Here is a 23,292-nt window from a genome sequence, read left to right as displayed (position 1 = left end):
ATGAATAGCTGGTAAGGGAAATGTGTTGATTTAACTGCTTAGGTGTTGGTGGGTTTGTTGTTGTTCTGTGCACATGTTAACAGGTTTTTTTCTTTCGTTTACCTTTACAGTCATTTTAGTCTCCAAGTAATGCTAGACTTTTTTTTTTTTTTGCCAGATGTATAGGTATGTTGAAGGAGATGTGTTTTTCTTGCTTTAAAAGGTACAGGAAAGCCCAAACTCACTTAAGCTGGTCCATTCTGGCAGGTATGTGCTTAGGTGGGTGCAGCTGGCCTTGAGATTCTGACCAACAGAGTTTCAGTGAGAGAAGCAGTGGAGACTTAAATGGGAAGTTGTGTTCATGTTTTTGGACTGTACCTTGTTTAAGCCTTGGTGCTATTCTGATAGATGCTGTCTGGCTGGACCTAAGAGCATTAATTGGATGAGCTTTATTTACTACTGTTTGCTCAGTAAACTGCATGAAGGAATGACACTTTTCTACAGTGTAAACAAGTAGGTGCCCAAAGGAAGCATAAGCCATGCAAAACGAGGTCAGCTTTCTATTCACTCAGTCAAAAGCTAAACTTAAAGAAGACTAAACGCGAATTAATCCTTTCTCCTCACTGAGAATTACCTTCTATAGTGACCCTTTGGGATGTACTGCGGAGCATTCTCTCTCCAAGTAGCTGGGAAGGCAGGAGAGCCAGGGCTGTGCTGGAGCGGCAAGGCCGAGGTGCTGCGGCGGGGCAGCTGCGCCCCGGGCCGTGCTTAACCCCGCGGGGCCGCCCCGGAGCCGCTGTTCTCCCTGCCCCGGGCTCCCGTGCCGGGGAGCGGGGCCGCCCGGAGCCGCTGTTCTCCCTGCCCCGGGCTCCGGTGCCGGGGAGCGGGGCCGCCCGGAGCCGCTGTTCTCCCTGCCCCGGGCTCCGGTGCCGGGGAGCGGGGCCGCCCCGGAGCCGCTGTTCTCCCTGCCCCGGGCTCCGGTGCCGGGGAGCGGGGCCGCCCCGGAGCCGCTGTGCCCCGCTGCGCCACCGGGGGGCGCTTTGACCGGGCGCGCGTCCCGCACAGGTTTGTCCCTCGGCGGCGGCCGTCGAGGGCGGGCTGAGATGGCGGCGGCCAGCTGAGCCCTCGTGTGCTGCGCTCCCGGTAGCGGTGCCCGCAGCCATGTCGGGCCGCCAGGGCAACAAACTGCCCAGCAACCTGCCGCAGCTTCAGAACCTCATCAAGCGCGACCCCACCTCCTACACCGAGGAGGTGCGGACCGGGGGGTGGTTGGGGCTGGGAGTGGCGCGGGGTGCGGGCGAGTGTTGCTCAGCTGCCTCTGTTGCTGTGTGTGCAGTTCCTGCAGCAGTACCGCCACTACCAGTCCCATGTGGAGATCTTCACCTTCCAGCCGGACAAGCCCAGTAAGGAGCTGGCCGAGTTGCTCATGTTCCTGGCGCAGGTGAGCCCCCGGGCCCCAGCCCTGCGCTAGCGGCTGTGGCAGCCTGTGCCTCAGTGATTGTTACTGACGAGAAACAATTAAACTTCGAGCTTGGTGCCCCTTGCCAGGCCTGTGAGGGAGGCGCGGGTGTGCTCTAGAGCCTTCTCTTGCCCTGTCCCTCGCAGGTTGCCCACTGCTACCCTGAGCACATGGCCAGCTTCCCGCAGCAGCTGAAGGAGCTGCTCTCCTACCACCACACGGTCCTGGACCCCGACCTGCGCATGGTGAGACCGCCTTGGGCTCACCCTGCCCTTGGTGTGAGCTGAGAGCTTGTGCTTTGCTCGTTAATAAAGAGAGGCTGAAGAGGGACATGAACTTTGGGTTCTCTTGCAGACCTTCTGTAAGGCTCTGATGCTGTTGAGAAACAAGAACCTAATAAATCCCACGAGTTTGCTGGAGCTCTTCTTTCAGTTGCTGCGGTGCCACGATAAACTGCTGCGGAAGGTAAGGTGTGCTGACAAAAACCTGCATCTCCAGTGGGTTTTGACCAACTTGACGGGGTAATGCCAGAATAGGCAGCTCTTCTCTGCTAGATTGGGAAGGTAGAGTTTAAAATGGCTCAGCTGTTTGAGCAGTCAGTGCTGGAGGCAGGGCTCCAGCTCTGTGTTGGACTAGTAACTGAGTTCTACTGCTGTAAACACCTCGCTGGTGCAGGTTGTAGGCTCATCCTGTTTGGCATTGAGCAGTTTATCTCTGCAGGTGAAAAACCTGTCTGTCAGAACAGGCCTGACTGAGGCAGGGGCAGGATCTGAAGCAATATTTGATGCTATTCATTGTCCTGCCTTGCTGTACTGTGAATTCAGTGTGATTTTCAAATGCGTGAGTCTCCACAGGATGCTTTCCTGTTTTTTTTCCTGCTGTAAGTCAGTGATGTTGTCAGAGGTGATCAGCTGGGTTATGTCAGTGCTTGGGCCCAGGTGTGTGTTCCTGTGTGTGTGTTACTCCCTGTCATCTCTCCACCTGCAGACCTTGTACACTCACATTGTGACGGACATCAAGAACGTCAATGCTAAACACAAGAACAATAAAGTGAACACGGTGGGTGCTTTGGCTTTCCTGTGTGCTTTCAACTGAGCTCCTGCTGTTGTAGAAAACCTCTAAAGACATGTTTTCAACTTGTTCTGTAGGCACTGCAGAACTTCATGTACACTATGTTGAGAGACAGCAATCCCACTGCTGCCAAGATATCTCTGGATGTGATGATAGAGCTCTACAGGAGGAATATTTGGTGCGTCTGGCAGGCTTGTGTCAGTTTGCCATTTATTGTGGGGAACATGGGCATCTTTTGTGGCACGTGGTACAAAACAATGCAGGGGACAGTGGCTTAAATAGACTTCCTAATTGTAGCCCAGTGGAGTTGTAACTTGTACCAAGGAATTTAGCTGAGAAGAAATTGTCTTGTGTGAAATGAGTTACGTATTTGCTGAGAACTACTTTTCTGAGAAGGTGAAATTGCCAGACTTGAAATAAGATGTGGTTGTTTTTTTCCAGGAATGATGCCAAAACAGTCAATGTCATCACAACTGCCTGCTTTTCCAAAGTGACCAAGGTGAGAACAGAAATCACTGATAGACTGGATGTTACCTTGGCTGCCTTCTTCATGTAGATATAACTTAACATGCTGTTTTAGCAAACAAGCTTCACTGATTTGTCTGTTTCTTCTTTAATTCTGAAAATAATCCTCATGAGAGGAGATGGAGCTTGGCAGCATATCTTGTAACAAGTGTAGCCTGGTACCCAGAGTGTGGATGTTCTTTTCACTGCTCTTCAGAACAGACTGTCAGGATATCAGCTCCTTAATGTCAGCATTGTGAGCCTGTGGTTAACTGAGGAGAGCTGCTGTCCTGCCTGGGGCCTGACTGAATACTGGGCCTTCTGCATTGGCTCTGGAGGCTTTAAAAACTTGTTCTGTGGCTTGAGACAAGGTCTTAACCTGTGAAAGTCTAAAAGTGGTTCCATTCAATAACAGTCAGCCAACCAAAACTAAAAACCTAACCAACAAAACAATGTGAATTAATGCAAGCTGAGAGTTCTGAGCATCCCCTTGGCTCTCAGCTCTGTAGGGCCTCCTGACAGTGCTGACATGGAGCAACTACATTGAAATCATTTTGCAGGATGATAAAAAGACAATGGGCAGTTTTGAATTTGGCATTGTGGCAATTCAGGTACTCTTTGGTTCTGATTGCCTGTGAGCGATGATGGGCAGCTAAAATGGTCTGGGTTTGTAAAACACTTGTGGCTCTCAGGCTGTAACTTGGTTTATTTTCTGATCAGATCCATGCCTGTTAAAAAAAAAAAATGGCTAAGTCTTTGTACAGCTTAATGTGTGGGTGTTGGGTGGCTGTAAATTGTCAGCTTGTCCCACATGATCTCACTTTACTTTTCAGGTGTTAGTTGCTGGTTTGAAGTTCTTCCTTGGGAAAGATGAGGATGAGAAACAGGGCAGCGAGTCAGAGTCTGAGGTGGGTGTTGTGAGCAAATATTTCCCTTCTCTGGTTTTCAGACCCCTTATTGGTTCTGCCTTCTTGGTGACTTGGCTTGCCAGTCTGTCTGCCTTGGTGCTACTCACTGTCCTGTCTAGCTCTGTCCAGATGTTTCTGTGGTTCACAAACCATTTCAGTGTTTGACATCTGGCCCCAGGATGTCTTTGCTGTCTGTTAAAAGAGAAATGCTAAGAGCTCTTTTCTTTTTAGATGCTGGTACCTATGTGTTCTGACACTTAGGAAGGGGGATAATTTTCAGAGTGTGTGGTATTCAAAAATATTGGCAGTTTGTTTTTGTGCTTGCCATTTGAAGCCTGGGTTACCTGAGTGTTGTGTTCCTTCCCCAAGGATGATGGCCCCACAGCCAGGGATCTGATGATGCGCTATGCGACCAACAAGAAAACCACCAAGCGCAAGAAGAAGCTGGAGAAAGCCATGAAGGTCCTCAAGGTGAGGAGAGGGCTGATTTCCCATCACCTTGGGTCAATCCTTCTAGGACAGAAGTCCTGTTGTTGCCCTGCTTGTTTAGCTGGAGATGGCACATAGTGTTGTGTGGTTGAAAATGGAGTTAGTTTTTAAAATCTTCTTCAGGGGGCAGCAGTCTTTTGACAGCAGCCTTGGAACTTTAGGACTTTACTCACATTCTCAAAAAGAGAAATGTTTTTTACCCTTGTTTCCATGCAGAAGCAGAAAAAGAAGAACAAGCCAGAGGTGTTCAACTTCTCTGCCATTCATTTGATTCATGATCCCCAAGGTGAGTGTGCAGTGAATTATCTTAGTGTAATTTAACAGCACTTGATTTGGTTGTTATCTGTTCCAGTGAACCTCTGGGGATGTAATTTTCTCAGGTCACTCTAAAATGCAACTAAACATTCAGTTTTCAGTGCCGACCCAGCACTTACGGTGTTGGAGAACATCTGCTGGTTCCCTCTGCTGAACCTGTGCACAGGAGGCCTTTTAGGCATATGAGAAGTAAAATAACCCATTGGAATAAGCGCTTGGGTCACCTTGAATTTCTTCTGTGAAAGGGTACTGGGCCTTCGAAACACAAAAAAATTCAACTGCCTCTTCTGACTATAATCCATTTGAGTTGTGTTGTGCTCGTTCAGTCTTGTGCAAAACCATTTTTGCTCCTTCCAGACTTTGCTGAAAAACTGCTGAAGCAGCTGGAGAACTGCAAGGAGCGATTTGAAGTGAAGATGATGCTCATGGACCTAATATCTAGGCTTGTTGGAATACATGAGGTATGTACTTGGATAATTTTAGGGTGGTCTGTTGGTAGCCAGCTTGGTTTGGTTGAGGGCATGCTCTGGCCTTGTGCCTCTGGAAAGCAAGATTTAATTTTTCTGTATCTCCAAGAGTGTGTAGGGATGGTCAGAGAGTTGCCAGTAGGCCTCGTGGAATGGCACAGTGACACAGACTTTGTGGTGCTAAATGAGCACTCCTAGAACAAGCTATTGGTCTGGAACAGAGGAGCTGAACCTAAAGAGCTGAGAACTTGGTGCTTCAATACCATCCTGGGAAGCTGCTCATGCTGACCTCAGAGCTGTCAGTCAGGTGGTGCTGAACAAGAGGGAAACGGGCTGCTCCTGCACTTGGAGGGTTTTGTGCAGACTACCCCGTAGTAAAGTATTTGCACTGGATTAAATGAAGACTAATCCAGTCCAAGTTGGGCAGTTTCAGAGCATATAAGGATTTAAATAGTAAGGGCTAGGTGCTAAAAGACTGCAGCTGTATTTATCTTGGTGCAGTTCATTTCCTTGTCCCACAGACATTCAATTCAATGTAGGAGACAACATTTTGCTGTAAAATCTGAGGCACTTGGGGAGCACACTAGAATGAGATGGTTTTACCCTGTACCAGCTTAGGAAGGTGATTTCAAGTTCTAAGACAAGAAGATAATATGTTGCCATTTGCCTTGCAGCTTTTTCTTTTTAATTTCTACCCCTTTGTTCAGAGGTTCCTCCAGCCCCATCAGAGGGGTAAGTAGCTACTCCAGGTACTGGTGATCCCTCATGTCTCATGTACAGGCATTTGACAGAAGTGGCAGTGGAAATGGGCAGGTAGCAGTGGTTTGCTGGGAAGTGGGAGTAGTCCAGTGTGGACAAAGGAAGTGCAAGTCCCTGACTGCTGGAAGTGCCAAGTGCTTTGGGTTTCTATGGAGGCTGTGTCCTGAGTCCCTAACCCTGACTAGCTAAGCTAAGCATTGTTTCCTTATGGTGGCTGCCTTTTACTGGGGTTTGACTGCAGTTCTGGAGCATTTCCTTTTGTTTCAGCTGGCTGTTGTGGCTAGGTGGAGGCCACAGGAGTTCCTAATGCTTGGTGGGAGAGGAGAAACAGTTGTCCCAAGGGAGTTCAGGCAGAATGGTTTTGGGCCTGACTGAGCAGCTTGTTGAGTTTTAAGGGATGTGTTTATTGGCTGGAGCAAGCTGCAGCAATATGTTTTGGCATCTTCTTCCTTCTTTTCTTCCAGAAGTGACAAAGATTCTTCTGTTTGCTGCACAGGCTTCACATCAGCTGGTACCACCTGAGGTCAGTGTTCTACCTGTGATGGGTATTAAATGAGCAGCAGGGCAGCATGGAAATGCAATTTGAGTGTATGTATGGGGAAGGGGAATTGGTCAGATTGGTTGGAAAAGCTTATGGTAATTGCAGTAATTTTTGCAAGTTCTGAGACATTGTTTCATAGTGGGGGAAAAGAAAGATTGTTTTACTTTATGCAAGAAAATTTATGTTTAGAAAATACTTGTGGGTTGTACTGACATGTTCTGTTGTGAATTTCTATGAAAAAGGATGTCTGTGAATAACATCTAAGTGTGTTACTTTTTTATTTCATATGTGGGTTTTTTTTAAAATTTCCAGATTATCCAGTCAGTGTTGATGACCATTGCCAACAACTTTGTCACAGACAAGAATTCTGGGGAGGTCATGACTGTAGGGTGGGTACAGAATTGTATGAGTCATGTCCAACTCCAAATGTGTTAAAATACTTTTTTTAAAAAAAATAATAACTTGCTACTTATTCCTGTTACTTTTGCTGTGTTTTCAAGAAGCTGATTGAGTTAAAAGTATGTTAGCTTCAATGTTCTGTATTTTTGCTGGGAGTTTTTTCTGATGGTTTTCTCCTCTTGGACTATATGTTGTATAAATGGTGTATAAGGTTCTTCAAGTGTCAGGTAGTTCAGTCTGTGAAGTGGCACTTTCTCCTAACTGATGTTGAGAAAATAATTCATTTTCCCTATTTTCAGAATCAACGCAATAAAAGAAATCACTGCAAGGTGTCCCTTAGCCATGACTGAAGATCTGCTCCAAGACCTTGTTCAGTACAAGACACATAAAAATAAAAGTAAATATTACATGGATACCACTTTAAACTAATTTTTTCCTGTGTTATGTGGTCTTCAGTTATAGCCTTCATGGAAGTGCTGTTCTAATTGTTTTTTACAGGCTGAGACCACTTTGAGTGTTTGGGTTACATCTCTCCATTTTGCAGTGTGTTGCCATGGGAGACAAAACAGACAAGGGTAGTTATGGCAGGGGAGCTAATTGACAGAACCAAAGCAAGGGGAGGGATTGTTAAGAGTTAGCCCTGAGGAAGTGCTGTGTTCTGTACCAGAGAAATCAGAGGGAATCATAAGCTGAGAGAAGATGCGAGTCAGCTGTATGATCTCCCCACAGCTGGAGATCTGTGTGGACTCTTGGTTTGCTCAAAGTTCTGTTTTTTTCCTGACTCTCTCCTTTTCTTGGCAGATGTGATGATGTCTGCAAGAACTCTGATACATCTGTTCCGCTCTCTGAATCCAGAGATGCTGCAGAAGAAGTTCAGAGTAAGTGTTTCATATGTTTTGCACTCAGTAAAAACTGATATGCGCAAAAATAATTTGTCTCAGTATCCTCTTGAGAAGGTGGAGTCGAGTCTGTGCTGTTCCTCTGCCTGCTGCCTTTGCATGTGGTGTGCTATCCACAATTCATTAGTTTACATTCCTCTAACTCATGGTTAGGTCATGCTCCTGAAGTTCAGCTGTTTTCTGAGACTTATTCAACCTGAGTCATTAAACTCTGCCACATGAAGTAAGGAAAGGTCTTTGGAGGCACACCTTCCTATTCTTCCAGGTATCTTCCTGGACTGGTGGATATTACAATAGCAGCCTGCTCAATGTGTGTTTTGTTAATGTACAGGGTAAGCCTACTGAGGCCTCGGTGGAAGCCAGGATTCATGAATATGGAGAACTGGATGCCAAAGACTACATTCCAGGAGCAGAAGTACTGGAGGTTGCGGATCAAAAGGAAAAGGGAGGAACCCAAGAGGAAGGTTGGCCTTGTTTCTTCAAAAATTCTGGTTTGGGCATCACCATCACTAAGGTTTTATGCGGACATGGAACCTGGTGTTAGTGCATTTCATTTCCTGCTGTGCTGTGCCTTGGCTTGCACATGTCTGTCCTTGAGTAAGTGCAGTTTGTCAGTGGGGTTTGGTACTGTTTGGTTTTTATGGTACACACTGAGATGGGAAGCAGAGGGACAGACAGTACAGCTGTGAACTGTGTTCAGCTTCTCCTAAATTAAACCTTTTGAATATTGTAGAACACCAAAATAGTAGTTGGATATAATATATGGCTTATTGAATTCAGTTCCTGTGTAAATGCTTTACACACCCTGGAACCCCTGCCTGAGTCAGAAAAGAGATGGAAGAGCCTTTAAAAGCAAGGCAGTTTGGCAAATGAAGTCTGAGTGCCTTGAAGATGCTGCAGGTGCTGTGTTGGAGGAATGTAGGCCCTGATGGGACAGGCTGTGCAGTGATCACTGTAATACTGGGCTTGGCTGCTGCAGCTGCTAACTTCAGCACAGCAGCCAGCACGGTAGTGAAGAGCAGTGCTTAGACTCGTAACTAACCCAGCTATAAACCACAGTGCTTCTCTTGTTGGGCTGGTTTAGGTGGCTGGGTGTGGGGAACACTATTGCTGATGAGGGTAATCAGTGTCTGTTAACTCCTGTGGTGCTTCAGCCTGTCCCAAATGCACCTCGTTTTTAGGATCTTGCCCTGGAGATGACAACTGAGCGTTGCAGAGCGTAGTGTTGATCATGTCCCAGGGCAAAATACAGTTAGGAGCTAAGTGAAATACATGGCAGCAAGAGCAGGTGATCCAAGCATCAATTATTGCCTATCTGGGTAGTGAAGATGAATTTGTATTAACAGCTCTGTACTTATTCTGTGAGCAGATGGCTGGGAAAGTGCCAGTCTGAGTGAGGAGGAGGACAATGACGATGGAGAATGGATTGATGTGCATCACTCCTCCGATGAGGAGCAGCAGCAACAAGTAGTGAGTTGAAAGTCTCTTCTATGCCAAATACATAGAGTTTTGTTAATTATAGGCCAGATCCTCTTGCTCTTCACCCTCATGTACTGCTTTTAAATACCTACCCTGGCCTTCAGAGCGAGATGTCCTGAAGCAGTGAGGCTGAAGTGCTGTTGCTGCAGTTAATGTGCTGTTAGGGTGGGAGGGGAGAAAGAGGAGTTATATCTCAGGGCTCAGTGCCTTCAGAGCTGTGATCATCAGCTGAGAGCTTGTACTCCCAAAATCTGGTGTGCATGCACTCCATTCAGACACTAGATGTTGGATATGAGACAAGCAAAAGGTCTAATATCTGGTTGTAGCATCTCCCAACAGTATTGCCATTGTATGTTGTGTATTTGGGAGGCAAGGATCATGGATTGTAGCACAGGGGTGGGGTGCGATGCTCTGATTCTTTTGTACCATTTTCTTTTCCAAAGGCAGAAAAAGTGAAAAGCATGCCCATAGAGGAACGGAAAGCCAAAGCTGCAGCAGTCAGTACAAGCAGGCTGCTAACTCAGGAAGACTTCAAGAAAATACGTCTTGCCCAGCTTTCCAAAGAAATTAATTCTGCACCTGGCAAAGCTGCCAAGCGCAAATATATTGAAATAGATGATGAAGAGGAGGAGGAGGGCAGGTAGGATATGGGCTGTTGAGTGGTTTGATTTTTGGGGTTTTTTTACCTATCCTCTCCTGATGCAGCTTGTCATTGCAGCAGGATGCAGGGCTCTGCTGTTCATCAGTGCTCCCTGGTGACAGCCAGAGCCTAGAATGGATCCTGGGCTGGGGCTTTGCTTATACCTGGGAAAAACGTCATGAGGAGCTTGTGGAAGGTCTGAGACTGTTTGACTTGTTCAGGCCAACAGGTGTGAGAGGGGGTGTTTTGCAGCAGTAGCTGCCTGGTTGTAGCTCCAGCGTTTCTTAAACTTGGTGGGAAAAGGACTTGAAAAATAAGTGGGTGACTTGTGTAATGGATATCCCAAGCATGAGGAGCAGCTTGAAGGGAACAAGAAGTATTTGTGTCTAAACTGTTGGTGAGACAGTGGCCTAGGATGGGTAAGAGACAAAGGGTGAAGAGGGCATGTTTTTTTCCCTTGCCAGCTGAAGTTTTGTGTGCTGACATTTATTGGATTTGTGTGTAGGGGGGAGTTGCTTTCACTCAGAGATATTGAACATCTGCATAAGAAGCCCAAGTCGGACAAGGAGACCAGATTGGCAACAGCAAAGGTGAGAAACTGGTGTGTCCTGTATCCTGTCCTTCTGGGTTTGGGTTGGTCTTGTGCAGGAGGAAATGCTGAGGCTGCATATCTAAGGTAGGTGCCCAGCGGCCATGTGGATTTTGAGAAGTGATTTGTTTGGTTCTTTGCTGTTGCGTCTTGGCTGTAACAGTCTCCTTCTGGTCACATGTGACCATGAAAAAGCAAACAGACCAAATTATCACTTTGACTTAACAAATACAGCCTGTATGGGAGAAGGCATGTATGAACACAGTCATGATGAACTCAGATTTGCTGTTACTGCCATGGAACCTGTTACCATCAGGCAGGTGATGTTGATAAGTAGGTGAAGGAAAATAACCCCCTGTTGATCTATCACACTGTATTCTAGGCTGGAAAAACAGACAGAAAGGAATTTGTGAAAAAGAAAACCAAGATTAACCCATTTGCCAGCTCTTCCAACAAAGAAAAGCAAAAGAACAAGAACTTCATGATGATGAGATACAGCCATAGTGTCCGGACCAAGAACAAGCGTTCCTTTAGGGAGAAACAGGTAATGTTTCATGTTGGAGATGGATGGGGCAGTGTGAGCAGTAATTTGTGGTACAGGTGTGGTGCTGCCTACCCTCTGCAGAGGTGTTGCTGCTGTAACTCAAAGCCTGTGGCATGGCTTGCCTGTGTCCTGCCCCAGAGGTTGTGGTTCACTCTCCATAGTCTGACCTATCACAGACTTGTCTGTCCTGGCATAGAGGTCACCTAGCTTGTCACAAATGTTTCTGAGGAATAGATGCAAATGCTGTTTATTAGCTACTTGTAGCTGCTGTTTAGAAAGCGATTACTTGAATTGAACAGTAGTTTGACACTAATGCTGCTCTCAATGGTGAAGCCCCTGCCAGTCTAGGGTTTTACAAGCTGTAATAAACTCAGCTCATCCAAATGCCTTCAAGAAACTTGTAGAATAATCCAATGGTCCAGTTGTTTTTTGTTCCCAGGTGGTGTTTTGTGTGAGTGCTTACATGCTGCTTGAACTTTGAGTTGTTTCCAGGATCATATGCCTTATCCAAATGATATTTGCCTGCAATTTCTTGCTGTAGGAAGGGCAACACAGGAACTATTAGTAGACTCAGTAGAGAATATCTGAAGCTTTTCTGTTGATCAGGAGGATGTGGACTAGTACTAGTACGTGTCCTCTGTACATGTTTATTTGGCAGCATTCTGCCTCACCTCAACTAAAGCTGACAACATTGAAACCAGCTCTCAAAACACACACAATAGGCTGCACATGAGCAATCCAGGCACTTGAAAAAAAGCTGCTGTTTACAGTTATACTTGGTGCAGTTATTTTAAAAAAACATCTTGAAGCATTGTGTCCTTATTAATGTTCTAAATTCAAATGGAATGGCTAAACAGCATTTATTCATACTTTTTTTCCCACAAAAGTTATGCTACAGTGCCAGTCTGTTAACCATAAGTGTTTTGAGTGGGTTGGAGGATCTTAGTTGTATGGTGCTGCATTCTGCTGCACTTTTTCGTTGTAAGTTAAGATGGCCTGCTTTCTGTAGTCCAGAGCTAGCTCCTTTACTAGCTTAAAACATGTTAATGTACAGTAATATCTCTTTAGGGTGATAATGGCACTTGTAAAAATTCCTCCTTCCCCCTTGAAAAGCCATTTTGTTATACTCCTTCAGGAAACACCAATTTTACTTACCACTCAGCTGAACTCTAACTTTCTTGATCTCCTCTGTTTGAAGTGAGTCAGTAGTTTGTTCTAGTCTTCATTGTGTAGGATTTGGTAATGCCCAGCTCTTGAATTGTACTGTGAAGTTTAGGTACATAACCGCAGTGTTTCTGCCACTGTAATTGGTAGCATTTGCACTGCTCCCAGTTTGAGCTGATGAGCTCCTAGTGTTTTTATCAGAGGTTAAAGAAATTGAAAAGAGTTCTGATGTGGTAGTGGTGCTTTCTCAGTTATGCTTCTTACCTGAATATTCCCCTCTTATTTTGTGGTTAGCTCGCTCTTAGAGATGCACTTCTGAAAAAGAGAAAACAGCTGCTGAAATAAATGCTGGAGAGAGCTTCATCACCCTTGAAGAAGTCGCCTGGGAGATACTGATTTGCATCCACCATCACCCTGAGGGAAAGGAGGACTGTGGTGCCTTACAGATTTAGCTCTGATCTGTTTGGAAATGGAAATGGAACTCTTGCAAGCTGATGGACACTGCATCAATAGGACACAGGCCTTAATCCTTGGAGGATTTGGAATTGTTTTTAAAGCATTCTAGGGAAGAAGGCAATTATCTTTTTATTTCATGTAATTTACTTACAGTGGGTTTTGTATGTGTAAGTATTAAAATACACAACTGTATGGTAAAAATTCTACTTGAGGCAATTAATGACTAAGCAACAGAAAGAAAAAATAATATTCTGGTCAGTCTATAAAACATGTGGATGTAGTGCCTGTGCCTGTCTTAGGGGAGTGACTGTATCAATGGAGTGAGCTGTTGTCTGAGCAGTTGGCTTTGACCAATTTAATACCAAATTCATCTGTGATACAGGTAAAATTAATTCAAGTGTTGTGGGGAAGAAGAGCTCATTATGGCTTACTAAGAAAAGAAAAATATAAGTAGTGTATTGGGAGATGGGGTTTTTTGTCACCATTTAAGTACAAAAGTAACATCACATACCAGAGAAAAAAGGAATGTTTTCCTGTTGTGGTGTGCCTTTTGGTGGGGCTTGCTAGTGTCTCTTGGCAAGTACATGCAAAAATCTTGTGGGTGTCTGGATTCTTTGTCTAAGGTTGAACTTGTGCTTTAGCCTTGGCCTTTGTTGGGACCATTAATGGGTTCTTTGTACCTTCCCCAGACACCTGTTTTAATGGAGTTGATTAAGTATTTATAATTTGAGTTAGTTATTTATACCATCCTTTTTCAAAGTCTGTTAGAAATGGAATTCTTTGTGGTGGAGAAACAGGTGCCACATGTCCATTACAATGGAAATGCATTTGGTGGGGTGCTTTTGTCCTTTCTTTTTAGGAAGCCAGATTCATGTTCATATCCCATGTAGGAGTTCACTTAGCTTAGGTATTTGTTAAATATGTATTTGTAATAACTTTTCTTTCTTGTATGGATTTTGTTTTGTTTGTTGTCATGCTGCTTCCTAGAGCAAAAAACCTTAGAGAGGCTTAAGGGCGAGAAGGGACAGAGTAGGGTTGTTTTTGTTTTGGTTTTTTTTTTTCAGCTCCGTTTTATTCAAATTGTATGTTCCTGGTGAGGGAAGGGCAAGGTTTGGTACTCAGAAGGGAGCGCAGTGAGCTCGCAGGTAGAGAAGCAGGTGTAGCTGGGAGGCGAAGTGCTGTTGGGATGGAGTGTGGAGCAGGGGCTGGAGCCAAAGGTAGGGGGAGGAGAAGGAAAGTACAATCTGCAAACCACAGTTGTACTGGTGGGGGCGTTTTTTCTGCTGAGCAGTTTCTTTTCTTGTGCATGCGTCCAGAAACTAATAACCTCTGACACTGAAAAGAGTGGCAATTTTTTGCCCCCGCGGTTGAGGACAACGGTCTAGTCTCTTCCTGTTTCCCCCTTGTTTACAGCCTTGCTGTGTCAGCCAGCATGCTGACAGCTCTGCCCAGCGCGGCTTTGTCCCCTCTGCCCTCGGTGTGGAAGCGACAGTGTTGGATCAGATTTGATTCAAGTGGCCCAGCAGCAGCAGTGCCGCGGCAATGCCCGCCTTACCCGGCACCGCGCACCTGCTGCTGTGTTCGCTCGGTCCCACGGGCCGCAGCAGGCTGCGGGCGGGCGGGCCGTGACGCCTCGGGGCGGGCCCTGCGGCGCGGGGGGAGCCGGGCTGCCCCGGGGCGCCGCTGCATCGCTCCGTGCTGCGCCATGGGCTGCGGGCCGTGGGCGCTGCTGGCGCTGCTGTGCGGGGCGGCAGGGGCGGCGGCCCCCCTGCGCTGCAACGTGAGCCTGGACAGCCCGGCCGAGCAGCGCTGGCTGCCCGTGCTGCGGCACTTCGAGCCCGCCTTCCTGCGCGCCGCCGTCCGGCGGGTCATCGAGTGCGTGAGGGGGGACGAGCGGGGCAGCGGCGGGAGGGCTCAAGTGACAGAGCGGCGCCGGGGTGCCCGGTGAGAGCCGCTCTCGGCTCACCCCTCGCGTGTGTCTTGCAGCCAGAGCGTACCCAAATGGGTTCACCAGGTCATCCAGCCCATAGCAGCCGAACTGGAGCTTTTCATGCCGCAGCCCTTCGCGGGAGAGATTATGGGGATGTGCAGAGCACTGGGAATCAATATCGGAGATGGAGTCCTGCTGAACTTCGCCTACGAATCTACTGCGTAAGTGTTGAGTACTTACATGGTCTCGTACAGGTGAGCGTAGAGCTTCAGTCCAGCGTGGGCGAAGGCACGTGGTGGGTTACTTGCACTGTTGGTTCTGAGACCACTTCATCTGTTCAGCCGGAAGGTTTCATTCCTTTTTGGCAGATGGAATGCTGAATGGAACTAGAAACGCTCATGTTTTCTATCGGGAAGTACAACCAATATTTGTCAGTTTTGTGCATGTGCATCTTTATAAACATATTAAAATACAAAAATAGTTTTTGCTGGTAAGATATGTTCATCCAAAAGTAGAGACCATTTATGTTTGAAGGTGATGTAATATTCTCTGTGGCTTAAAAATTGCCGAAAAATAGGCTAAAATAATTAGTTGCTCTCTGCTTTATCTGAGATAAAGTTACTATTAAACTACTTTCTGGATGAAAGTTCACAATGGCTGTGTAATATCGCTTCCTGATTTGAACAGTGAAAAATGACTGTAGTATATTTATGGCAGTAAACAAAATCTCAGTGGAAAAAATACTGAGTTTCATTGTCTCTTTTTGCCCTGGAAACATGGTGCAGGAGAATAATCAACACTTGGTGTTGCCTCTGAGGAGTCTAAAATATTTCTCCGTATGTTTTAGCAAATATCAAAGCATATGGTTCCTTGTTTGCATTTTGATTTTTTTCTTAATATGTAGTACTCAGTTTATAATTTTTTTTAGTAAGGACTAATATTGCATATGATATATTTAACTGCTGGCTCTTTTAGTGTTTCACTGAGGATACTTTGTCCTGGTGAGGCTGCTGAAATTCAGTTTCTTGGCTTGGATACTAGAAAACCTCTGTCAACTGGGAATAGCCTACTTATATGAATTCTTTACTTTTATATTCTTGAGAGGCACAGTTATGCATCACTGAAATGACCAGCTCAGAACCAACAGAGAAAATAAGTTAATTCCCTGCTAATGCAATATTCTCCACCAAAAAAACTGTTCTAATGAAACTGAACTTGTTACACAAGGAGTTAGAGCACTCTTCCAGTTCAAGAGAATAGTCTGTTATTGAAATGGCTGATACACAAACCGATTTTCTTCAGTTTTACTGCTGGGACTTAATTTGAACTTAACCTCTTGTGATGAAAATTATAGACAGTCCAAATGGAAATGAAACAACCAGAATTAACTGCAGGAAGTGTGACACTTTATAGATGCTTTCAGATGTTAGCTTTTCTCATTACGGCTTACAAAAGTGAAATGAAATAATTGTTTTTCCCAAGTGGAAGTGCTACTTTCTGCTTGCCCTGTAATTTCTGACCTGTTGTGGACTGGTATTGGACTCCTCTTTGTATGGTAACAGTAATTAAACAATTAGCAGAGCATCAACTCAGTTACTCCTGTAAGGTTGGGCTCCTGCAGCTGGCATATTGCAAGCAGTGCCAGAGCTGTGCCTTCGGTCGTTCCCTGCCCTGTTCTGTTTGCAGGTTCTGTACCAGCATTGTGGCTCAGGATGACAAAGGCAACATTTACCACGGTCGGAACCTGGATTATGATTTTGTCGATATATTGAGCAAGATCACACTGGATGTGCAGTTCATCAAAGGTGGGCAGGTATGGTCTGGGGTTGGCATGGCTGGGTGGTGTTCTGTGAAGAATGGGACACCCCATAGCTGCTTAGATGGGGGGTTTAATGTAAGAATGGGGTTCCCACTCCAAATATACTGGATTGTTAGAGCAGCACAGTTATGCTCCAGCAGTGTGGGATGAATACTGATTTTCTTCCCTTACTGAGCATCCAGTTTATGGTGATGGACTGGAAAAAGCCGAACAGTTTAAACTGGTACTGGAGATATTATTTGTAAGAGATGCTGAAAGAAGGATATGTCAAGATGCTAAAACAGAAAAGAGATATTAGGGAATATGGCAAAGAGATCAGTTTTGGTAGGAATCAATTCTAAGGCACTTTCTTTTTCTTTAGACCTTGTGAATTTCTGTGACCAATAAGTGTCTTTAGACAAATATTTCAAAAAAAAGAATTAGTTGCAAGTGAAGTTTTGTGAGTCTGATGTTGTAAACAGAAAAATTCTTGTTGGTTGCTTGGCAGTTTAACCTGAGCAGAAATCTTGTAGCTGTCAGTGATCACAAACAATTGAAATGCTGTGAGTTTGAGGCCTCAGAGTCCCTCTCTAATTTACTTGGCAAGTTTTCCTGTAACTGAAGGTGCAGTGTACTATAGTAATGTAGGTATGAAAGCTGTAGAAAGAAGTACAGGCTGCAGGTTCCAACTGCGTTCTGGAATGCTCAACTGCTCTCCTTCCTGGTTTCAGGTTGCATACCAAGGCACCACATTTCTTGGTTACGTAGGCTTATGGACTGGGCAGAGTCCACACAAGTTCACCATCTCCGGAGATGAACGAGGTAAAGGGAGCGTCTTCCAGAGCAGATGTGTTGTGTGTTGTTGTTGTGGATTGTTGCCTGCCCTGGTCTTTCTCCCAGAGGGAGCAATGAGGTAGAGGTTGCCAAGAAGGATATGAGGTGGAATGCCTTGACTTGCCCTCAGGGAGTGAAAGCACACATGCTTGGTTTTGGCTGCTGTGTAGGAGAAGATATTTGTCAGCAGTGCCACCTGAGCTGAAAGTGTCAAAGGATAGGAGAAAGCCTTGGAAATGCTGTAAAAGGTGTGGTCTGGTCAAGGGACACCACTGGAGGTGGCAGAGATGGGGCTGAGATAGCAAAATGCCATTTGGACAGCAAAGAAATGGCTCCTTTCCTGGTTGTGCTGTATTCCATGGTTGTCTGGCATCATAAGGCAGTTGGAAAGAGGGGGAAGATCTAGGGGAAAGGCAACATGCCTTGAGGGAATGCCAGGAGACACCAGAAAGGCAGTTAAGCAAGATCAGTAGTAGAGCAGAGTTGAGAGATGCCAGTACTGAGAACTAAAGCTTGTAGCAGTGGGAAAGGCAGGGGAAGGTCACTGCCCTGTTCATCAGCGTTTCCCTCAGTTTCACAAGTAATGACAACTATGTCCAGCTCAAAGCTTGGGAAGTTGTCTTGTCCATTTCTTTTCCCTGTATTGCTTTTAAGAAGCTGATACTGCTTTGTTCTTTTAGGTGACTGTTAGAACTGGCAATAATGTATTCTCAGAACCAACATTTATTTTTCCCTTGTGATGGCGATAAGCATTTTTCTTTTTAATCTCGAACAACCTGTACTTCACCTCCTTAGCTATACAAACAATATTCACTGTATGTGTTCCACCAGAACATTATCTCTGAGTAGCAAACCTCTTGCTTCCTGTTTGCTTTGCTAATGCTGCCTTCTTGGATTCACTGAATTCTTTCCATAGTTTACACACACACTGCTTCTGATTCCAGAGAGTTACTTAATGCTTTCAAAACTGGGGTGTCCTGGTGTGATACTGGGGCAAACTGCTTTTAGTTCAGCTTAAAGACAAGTGTTAGGTGTTGGAGTCTCTTGAAAGGCCTGGTTGAGGAAAGCATGTGTACCAAAGTCCTATGTCTCTCCACATCCGCTGTTCACTCTGCACGTGCTGCAGTTCTGTCCATGGATTGCTGCTGACTGCTTGCTGGTTTTTCTGAAGTGAAAGCTGTTTTCAGTTCATTCCAACTGAACTACAAATTGAGGGAAGTGAGCATGTGGCTCTTGAGGAAGCAGGATGACTAAATCAGGATCAGGGTTCATCAAGTGACAAGCAGACTGATTTTATTTTTTTGTGCTTTGCAAAGTGTGTTTAAATAGTAACAAACTTGGCCTTCTGGTTTTTGCACTTTGCTTATTATTCCCAGTAACAAAACCACTGAGTACCTCTTTTTTTAGCTGTTTTATTGTTTCTGTGAAATTATTCCTGTTCTAATATTTCAGAAGGTGAGTAATGAGCTGATTATCACTCCTGTCATGACAGGTCTGAGATGGTTTCTGGAAAGCAGGGTGTTAATCCAGCTGCTGTGGCTGACTGTCAGTTGGAATTATGTTGTCTATATATATTTCACCTGAAGGGTGTGCTCCTTGCTGGTGTTTCTCCTGTAAAATGTTGATACTTAGTGCTGATAGGCACCTACCCTGTCTGTACATAAATTGCATGTATACTAATTTTTTTTTCTCCCCAGATGGTGGTAGATGGTGGGAAAATGCTATAGCTGCTTTCCTCAATAGGAATTACCCAGTCAGCTGGCTTGTGCGAGATGTAAGTGCACTGAGTGGATCTTGCATTTCACAATTATACCACATTTGTCCTTAAACATCTAGTAAATTAAAATCAGTGGCATGGAAGACTTAGCAGCTTGATAAGCAAATTAATTTCTCAGGAAAAACTAAGTGTGGACCCTGTACTCACTAATGAGGCCATTCCAGTCCTTTTGGAGGGAAACCTCCAGTGCCAAAGGTCCTGGAGAAACTGTGCCAAGGCTTCCTTCCTAGGGAGTGTTTCAACTAGCTGTGACTTGTGTCATAGCCACTTAACACAGCTGTACTCCTAGATGGTGAATACCTGTGCCAGGGGTTATTTTATGCTATTTGTTATGTTGTTATATTAAGATTTTCAAGTAGCACTTCAGAGTCAATTACTATTTTCAGAAAAGCTGGACCTTTATCTTCTGAAGGTGTTCCAGTGTTTGTTTTTGTGCTTAATTTCATTGTCATCTCCTTTTTGTGTTAGACCCTGAGCCAAGCACAGGACTTCCAGTCTGCTGTTCTCAGACTGGCTGCCATTCCCATCATTGCTGAGGTTTACTATATTGTGGGAGGCATCTCACCCAAAGAAGGCATGGTCATAACAAGGAATAGAAGAGGGCCAGCAGATCTCTGGCCTCTTGATCCCTTAAGTGGAGCGTAAGTAGGAAAAAACTACTTGGTTTTTGCTTCTCCTGTTCCCTTCTGAGTGACTGGGTTAGTGGCACAACTTCCTTGAGATCTGGGGCACCTCTTGGTCATGGTTGCAGCAGGAGATAAGAGGTCATCCACCCCATTCCTGCATTCCATAGTTCATGGTAAAGGCTGTTACAGCTACCAGCATGGGGCCCTTGGGCTTGCAGAAGCGGAGGGAGTTGCCTTTTGTGGGAGTTGTTTCCTTTTGGCAATATAGGGGTACCGATTGTTGGACTTTATGCATAACCTACTGAGTCGCCTTTTGTTTGCTGACGTGCTTGTTGCAGGTGGTTCCGTGTGGAGACAAACTATGATCACTGGACTACCCCTCCTCCTTTTGATGATCGCAGGTAAATTAGTTGGAAGCTCTGTGGGGGGAGAGCATGTATTTCTAAAGTGGCTAGAGGTATGGGCAGGTGCTTGCTCCTTGTGCAGGCAGCTCATTCAGTTCCTGTAAAGCCACTCTGAAGGAAGTACATATGATGTACAGCAATACTCACGGATGAAAGGGTGTGAGACAGTGATTAGTGTAATGAGAAATGGCAAATATAATGCATAGGCCAAAAACTTGCTCAGAAAGCAAAGTTTAGTAGAAGATAAATGACTTAGATTGACAGTGTCAAAAGTATTGGATGGCACTAGGAAGGTGCTTACATGGCATTTTTAGGCTGTGTAGTGTGCAGAAAGAGATGGGGCAGGTACCTTCTTGGTATGTACTCAATGGAATAGTAACAGGAACTTCAACACCGAGATGAGATCCAGTCACACAACTTGGGGTTGTTTTAGACCAAAGCAGGCATTTCAGTGTCAAGGCCTTTAGTAAGAAGGTGTTTGTGTTAGTGCTTTGTAGCCTTTGGAGCAGACAAGTGTGTTTAATTGATAATGTGTTGCTTTCCCACAGAACTGCAGCCATCAAAGCTCTCAATGCTACTGGACAGCGCAACATCAACTTTGATACACTCTTTAAGGTATTTCTCAAATTCTGTGTTGTGAGTTGCTCTTAAGTTCTTTGACAAAGCAGAAGTGTTCTTTTATCAGGCATGTAAAAAACTGTGTTTTATTGTGGGGAACATGGTTTACTGCATAGCTGTCTCTAGGGGGGTTGAAGAGACTGAAAGTTGTTCAAAATGCTTCTGGACTCCTATTTAGGCATTTTGTAACAGTTGATCAATTCAGGTGGAAAGTGTGGGAGGTGAATCCCATAAACTTGGTGCAGTTTCTTATTTAAAGCACAGGCACTTAGTGTTAGACATTATGACCTTTGGTAGTTGGAATGTCTTTCAGAGGGTTTTGAAAGTACTTTTGTAAAATGGTATGATGTTTAAAAAATGCAGGAAGTCCCTGAGTTTATATTATCCTTTCATAACTTCATTCTACTGCTATTTCTAAATAGCCATTTACCTCTGTCTTGATGTGTCCAAATGATAACTCTTCCAACTTTCTGTACAGGTGTTGTCAGTGAAGCCAGTCTTAAACAAGTAAGTATTAGATTGAGAGATGTTGATCTGTGCCTCCTGCTGTGCCTCAGGCCACTTGAAAGTACACCACAAACTTCTTCAGGATCTTCCTTATGTGTCTGAGTCTTGTGGTTTCCCAGCTTAGATTTTGGCTTGTGCTCGTGACCCTCTACTTGTACTTCCACAACATTGTTCCTTTTGGGTCTCCCACTTCAGTTAGGGAACTGCACTTGTTTGGGCTCAGTCTGGTGATGGGAAATGGCTTTAGAGTAGTGAAACAAATTACTCCTTTGGAGGAGCAGCTGGATGTCACATGGACTCCTTTGCCCAGTTTTGGAGATTCTGGGCACTGACAGTAGCTTTTTCTGCATGTTCTGATAGAGATCTGATTAATTGGCAAGAAAGGAAGTGGGATAAAACTTTTAGATATTGCTTACTGGATTTCCAAAAGATGTATTTCAGTACACCATTCTTCCATGCTGTTCTAGAAATTGTACTTTTGCAAGTGACCGTGTTATGGTTTACTTTTACTTGGAGCTCAGTCATATTGTGTGTCAGTCATTGTCATTGGAGCTTGGCAACGGCTTCCTCTACCTCCCCTCTGCCTTGTAGATGTGAAGTAATGGGGAAAGGAAAAGTTTCATCTCAGCTGTGACACAGATACAGTATGAATTGTTTAATACAGTTCCTCTGTTGTGCTGTGTTGAGGCAAGAACACTAAAAATTAGTGCCAACAGTCTTTAATTTAATCAGTCTCTTTTCCTAATCCTTCTGTACCTAAGCAGAATATTTGTTTCCATAAGTACTTGTCTGGCTGCCTTGCTAGCTAGATGGATTTCCTTCCCTGCCTTTGGGATGTCACTCACTTGCTCTGCTGCTCTTTCCCTGCCAGTAACACAGTGTACACCACAGTCATGAGCGCTGCGCTTCCAGATCGGTACCAGACGTGGATGAGAGCTGGGGAGTGACAAGGTGCAGGTGGCAGAGGTGTAAGTGGCATCTGTACTTACACAACCGTTTCAGCTGCAGAGTCACTGAGGGACAAAGCATTGCAGTGGCACTCTGACCCAGTCTGAATTCCTGATGCTGCTTGTTTATTGCCCTTGGATAAATACCTTCCCTTGTTGTTTTAGAGGGAGTTAAATACTGACTCTCCTTGTGAAATTCTTGGAGACTATCTTAGAGTTTTGATCAGAGAGGAAGGGATGGAAGCTGCAACCTAAAGGTAGAGGTTGCCTCTGGGAATGTTTTGCCTGTTTTTACCAGCCCCACTATGGGACTTGCTTGTTGACAGGTGGCTGATAAGAAGTCCTGCCGGAGGGAACTGAATCCCAGCAGGAGGGGATGGTGCACTTAGCACCAAGAAAAATCAAACTTGGTTGGTAATGGCTGCTCACCAGTGACTGCATGTGAGCAGCATCCTTTGGGGGCTTTGTCCTGTGAATGTACAGAATAAGTTCAAGTTCTTGAGCTCACAAGCTGCCTCATGAGACAGCTTCAGAGAGATATGAGCATTTCTATGCCAACAAACTGGTTGCATGGCCTTGGCAAGAGCAGAAGAAGCTGTATTCCAGTTTAAAGAGGTTTTAAAAAATACTAGTGTTATATTTCTAGCAGTTCTGTCAGATATAATTTTAGCAAGAATAATTCAAGCGATTGTGTAGAACTTGTTTTTCACTTAACTCTGGACAAACCTGTGCTCTCTTGCTTGTTTTTCCAGTCCAACGCACTGAGTGAGAAGCTGAAGCTGTGCAAGACTAACATATGCTTTTAAAATCAGTCCTGGGAGCAATACAGTGGCTTTGGTTCATGAAGGATAGGAACCATTCAGGAAACAGTGGTTTGTTAACTCTTTTAAGTGTTGCAGGTGGTCCTGTTAATGACCTGTAATGAAAGTTTGTATTTTCTTGTAATTTCATTGATGCTCTTTTAGATGTTGATGGATAAAAATGGCTTGTATTATTTTTGGTATGAGTTGTGCAACTGCAATGTATTTCTGTGTTGACTAATAAATATGTTTTGTAAATTACATAGCCTGTATGTCTGAAATAATTAAATAAAAATATTCAGCTGATAGCTTGATGTATGGAGGCTTGTGGGGTTACTTCGAAGTCATCATCCTTTTCCCTCAGCTTTGAGGAGTTGTTGATCCTGGGC

At 44.9% G+C, this 23,292-nt stretch overlaps 3 protein-coding genes and 1 long non-coding RNA gene across 4 annotated transcripts in view; 2 read left to right on the top strand and 2 right to left on the bottom strand.

Moving 5' to 3' along the window:
- The first annotated feature begins 1,066 nt into the window (after nt 1–1,066).
- SDAD1 (SDA1 domain containing 1) lies at nt 1,067–13,489 on the top strand. The gene is made up of 22 exons (XM_064416225.1): nt 1,067–1,230; nt 1,316–1,420; nt 1,585–1,683; nt 1,793–1,903; nt 2,426–2,497; nt 2,587–2,687; nt 2,951–3,008; nt 3,847–3,921; nt 4,291–4,392; nt 4,627–4,696; nt 5,083–5,186; nt 5,867–5,924; nt 6,416–6,474; nt 6,805–6,881; nt 7,191–7,288; nt 7,693–7,769; nt 8,122–8,254; nt 9,160–9,260; nt 9,713–9,909; nt 10,415–10,499; nt 10,881–11,042; nt 12,501–13,489. Exons 1-22 carry the CDS (start codon nt 1,141–1,143, stop codon nt 12,549–12,551), a joined length of 2,085 nt encoding a protein of 694 aa, XP_064272295.1. The 5' UTR covers nt 1,067–1,140; the 3' UTR covers nt 12,552–13,489.
- On the bottom strand, nt 8,169–12,464 carry LOC135298555 (uncharacterized). Its single transcript, XR_010360550.1, has 2 exons — nt 12,198–12,464; nt 8,169–11,577 (listed from the first exon to the last, which is right to left on the bottom strand). It is a non-coding gene; the product is annotated as an uncharacterized LOC135298555 (long non-coding RNA).
- A 456-nt stretch (nt 13,490–13,945) lies between the features above and the next one.
- Nucleotides 13,946–23,164, top strand: NAAA (N-acylethanolamine acid amidase). Its single transcript, XM_064416247.1, has 11 exons — nt 13,946–14,537; nt 14,649–14,813; nt 16,279–16,405; nt 17,122–17,212; nt 18,922–18,998; nt 19,470–19,642; nt 19,966–20,028; nt 20,580–20,646; nt 21,128–21,156; nt 22,028–22,124; nt 22,856–23,164. The coding sequence occupies exons 1-10, from the start codon at nt 14,095–14,097 to the stop codon at nt 22,101–22,103; spliced, it is 1,311 nt and encodes a 436-aa protein (XP_064272317.1). The 5' UTR covers nt 13,946–14,094; the 3' UTR covers nt 22,104–22,124; nt 22,856–23,164.
- Nucleotides 14,967–23,292, bottom strand: part of NUP54 (nucleoporin 54) — a 40,876-nt gene continuing 32,550 nt past the window's right edge. Inside the window, exon 14 of the transcript XR_010360548.1 lies at nt 14,967–14,997. The gene's annotated coding sequence lies outside the window, so the exon portion shown is untranslated. The remainder of the gene's footprint in view (nt 14,998–23,292) is intronic.

The sequence above is a fragment of the Passer domesticus genome, chromosome 4, assembly GCF_036417665.1.
Source record: "Passer domesticus isolate bPasDom1 chromosome 4, bPasDom1.hap1, whole genome shotgun sequence".
Classification (NCBI taxonomy): Eukaryota; Metazoa; Chordata; class Aves; order Passeriformes; family Passeridae; genus Passer; species Passer domesticus.
This window is presented reverse-complemented; position numbering and strand designations above follow the sequence as displayed.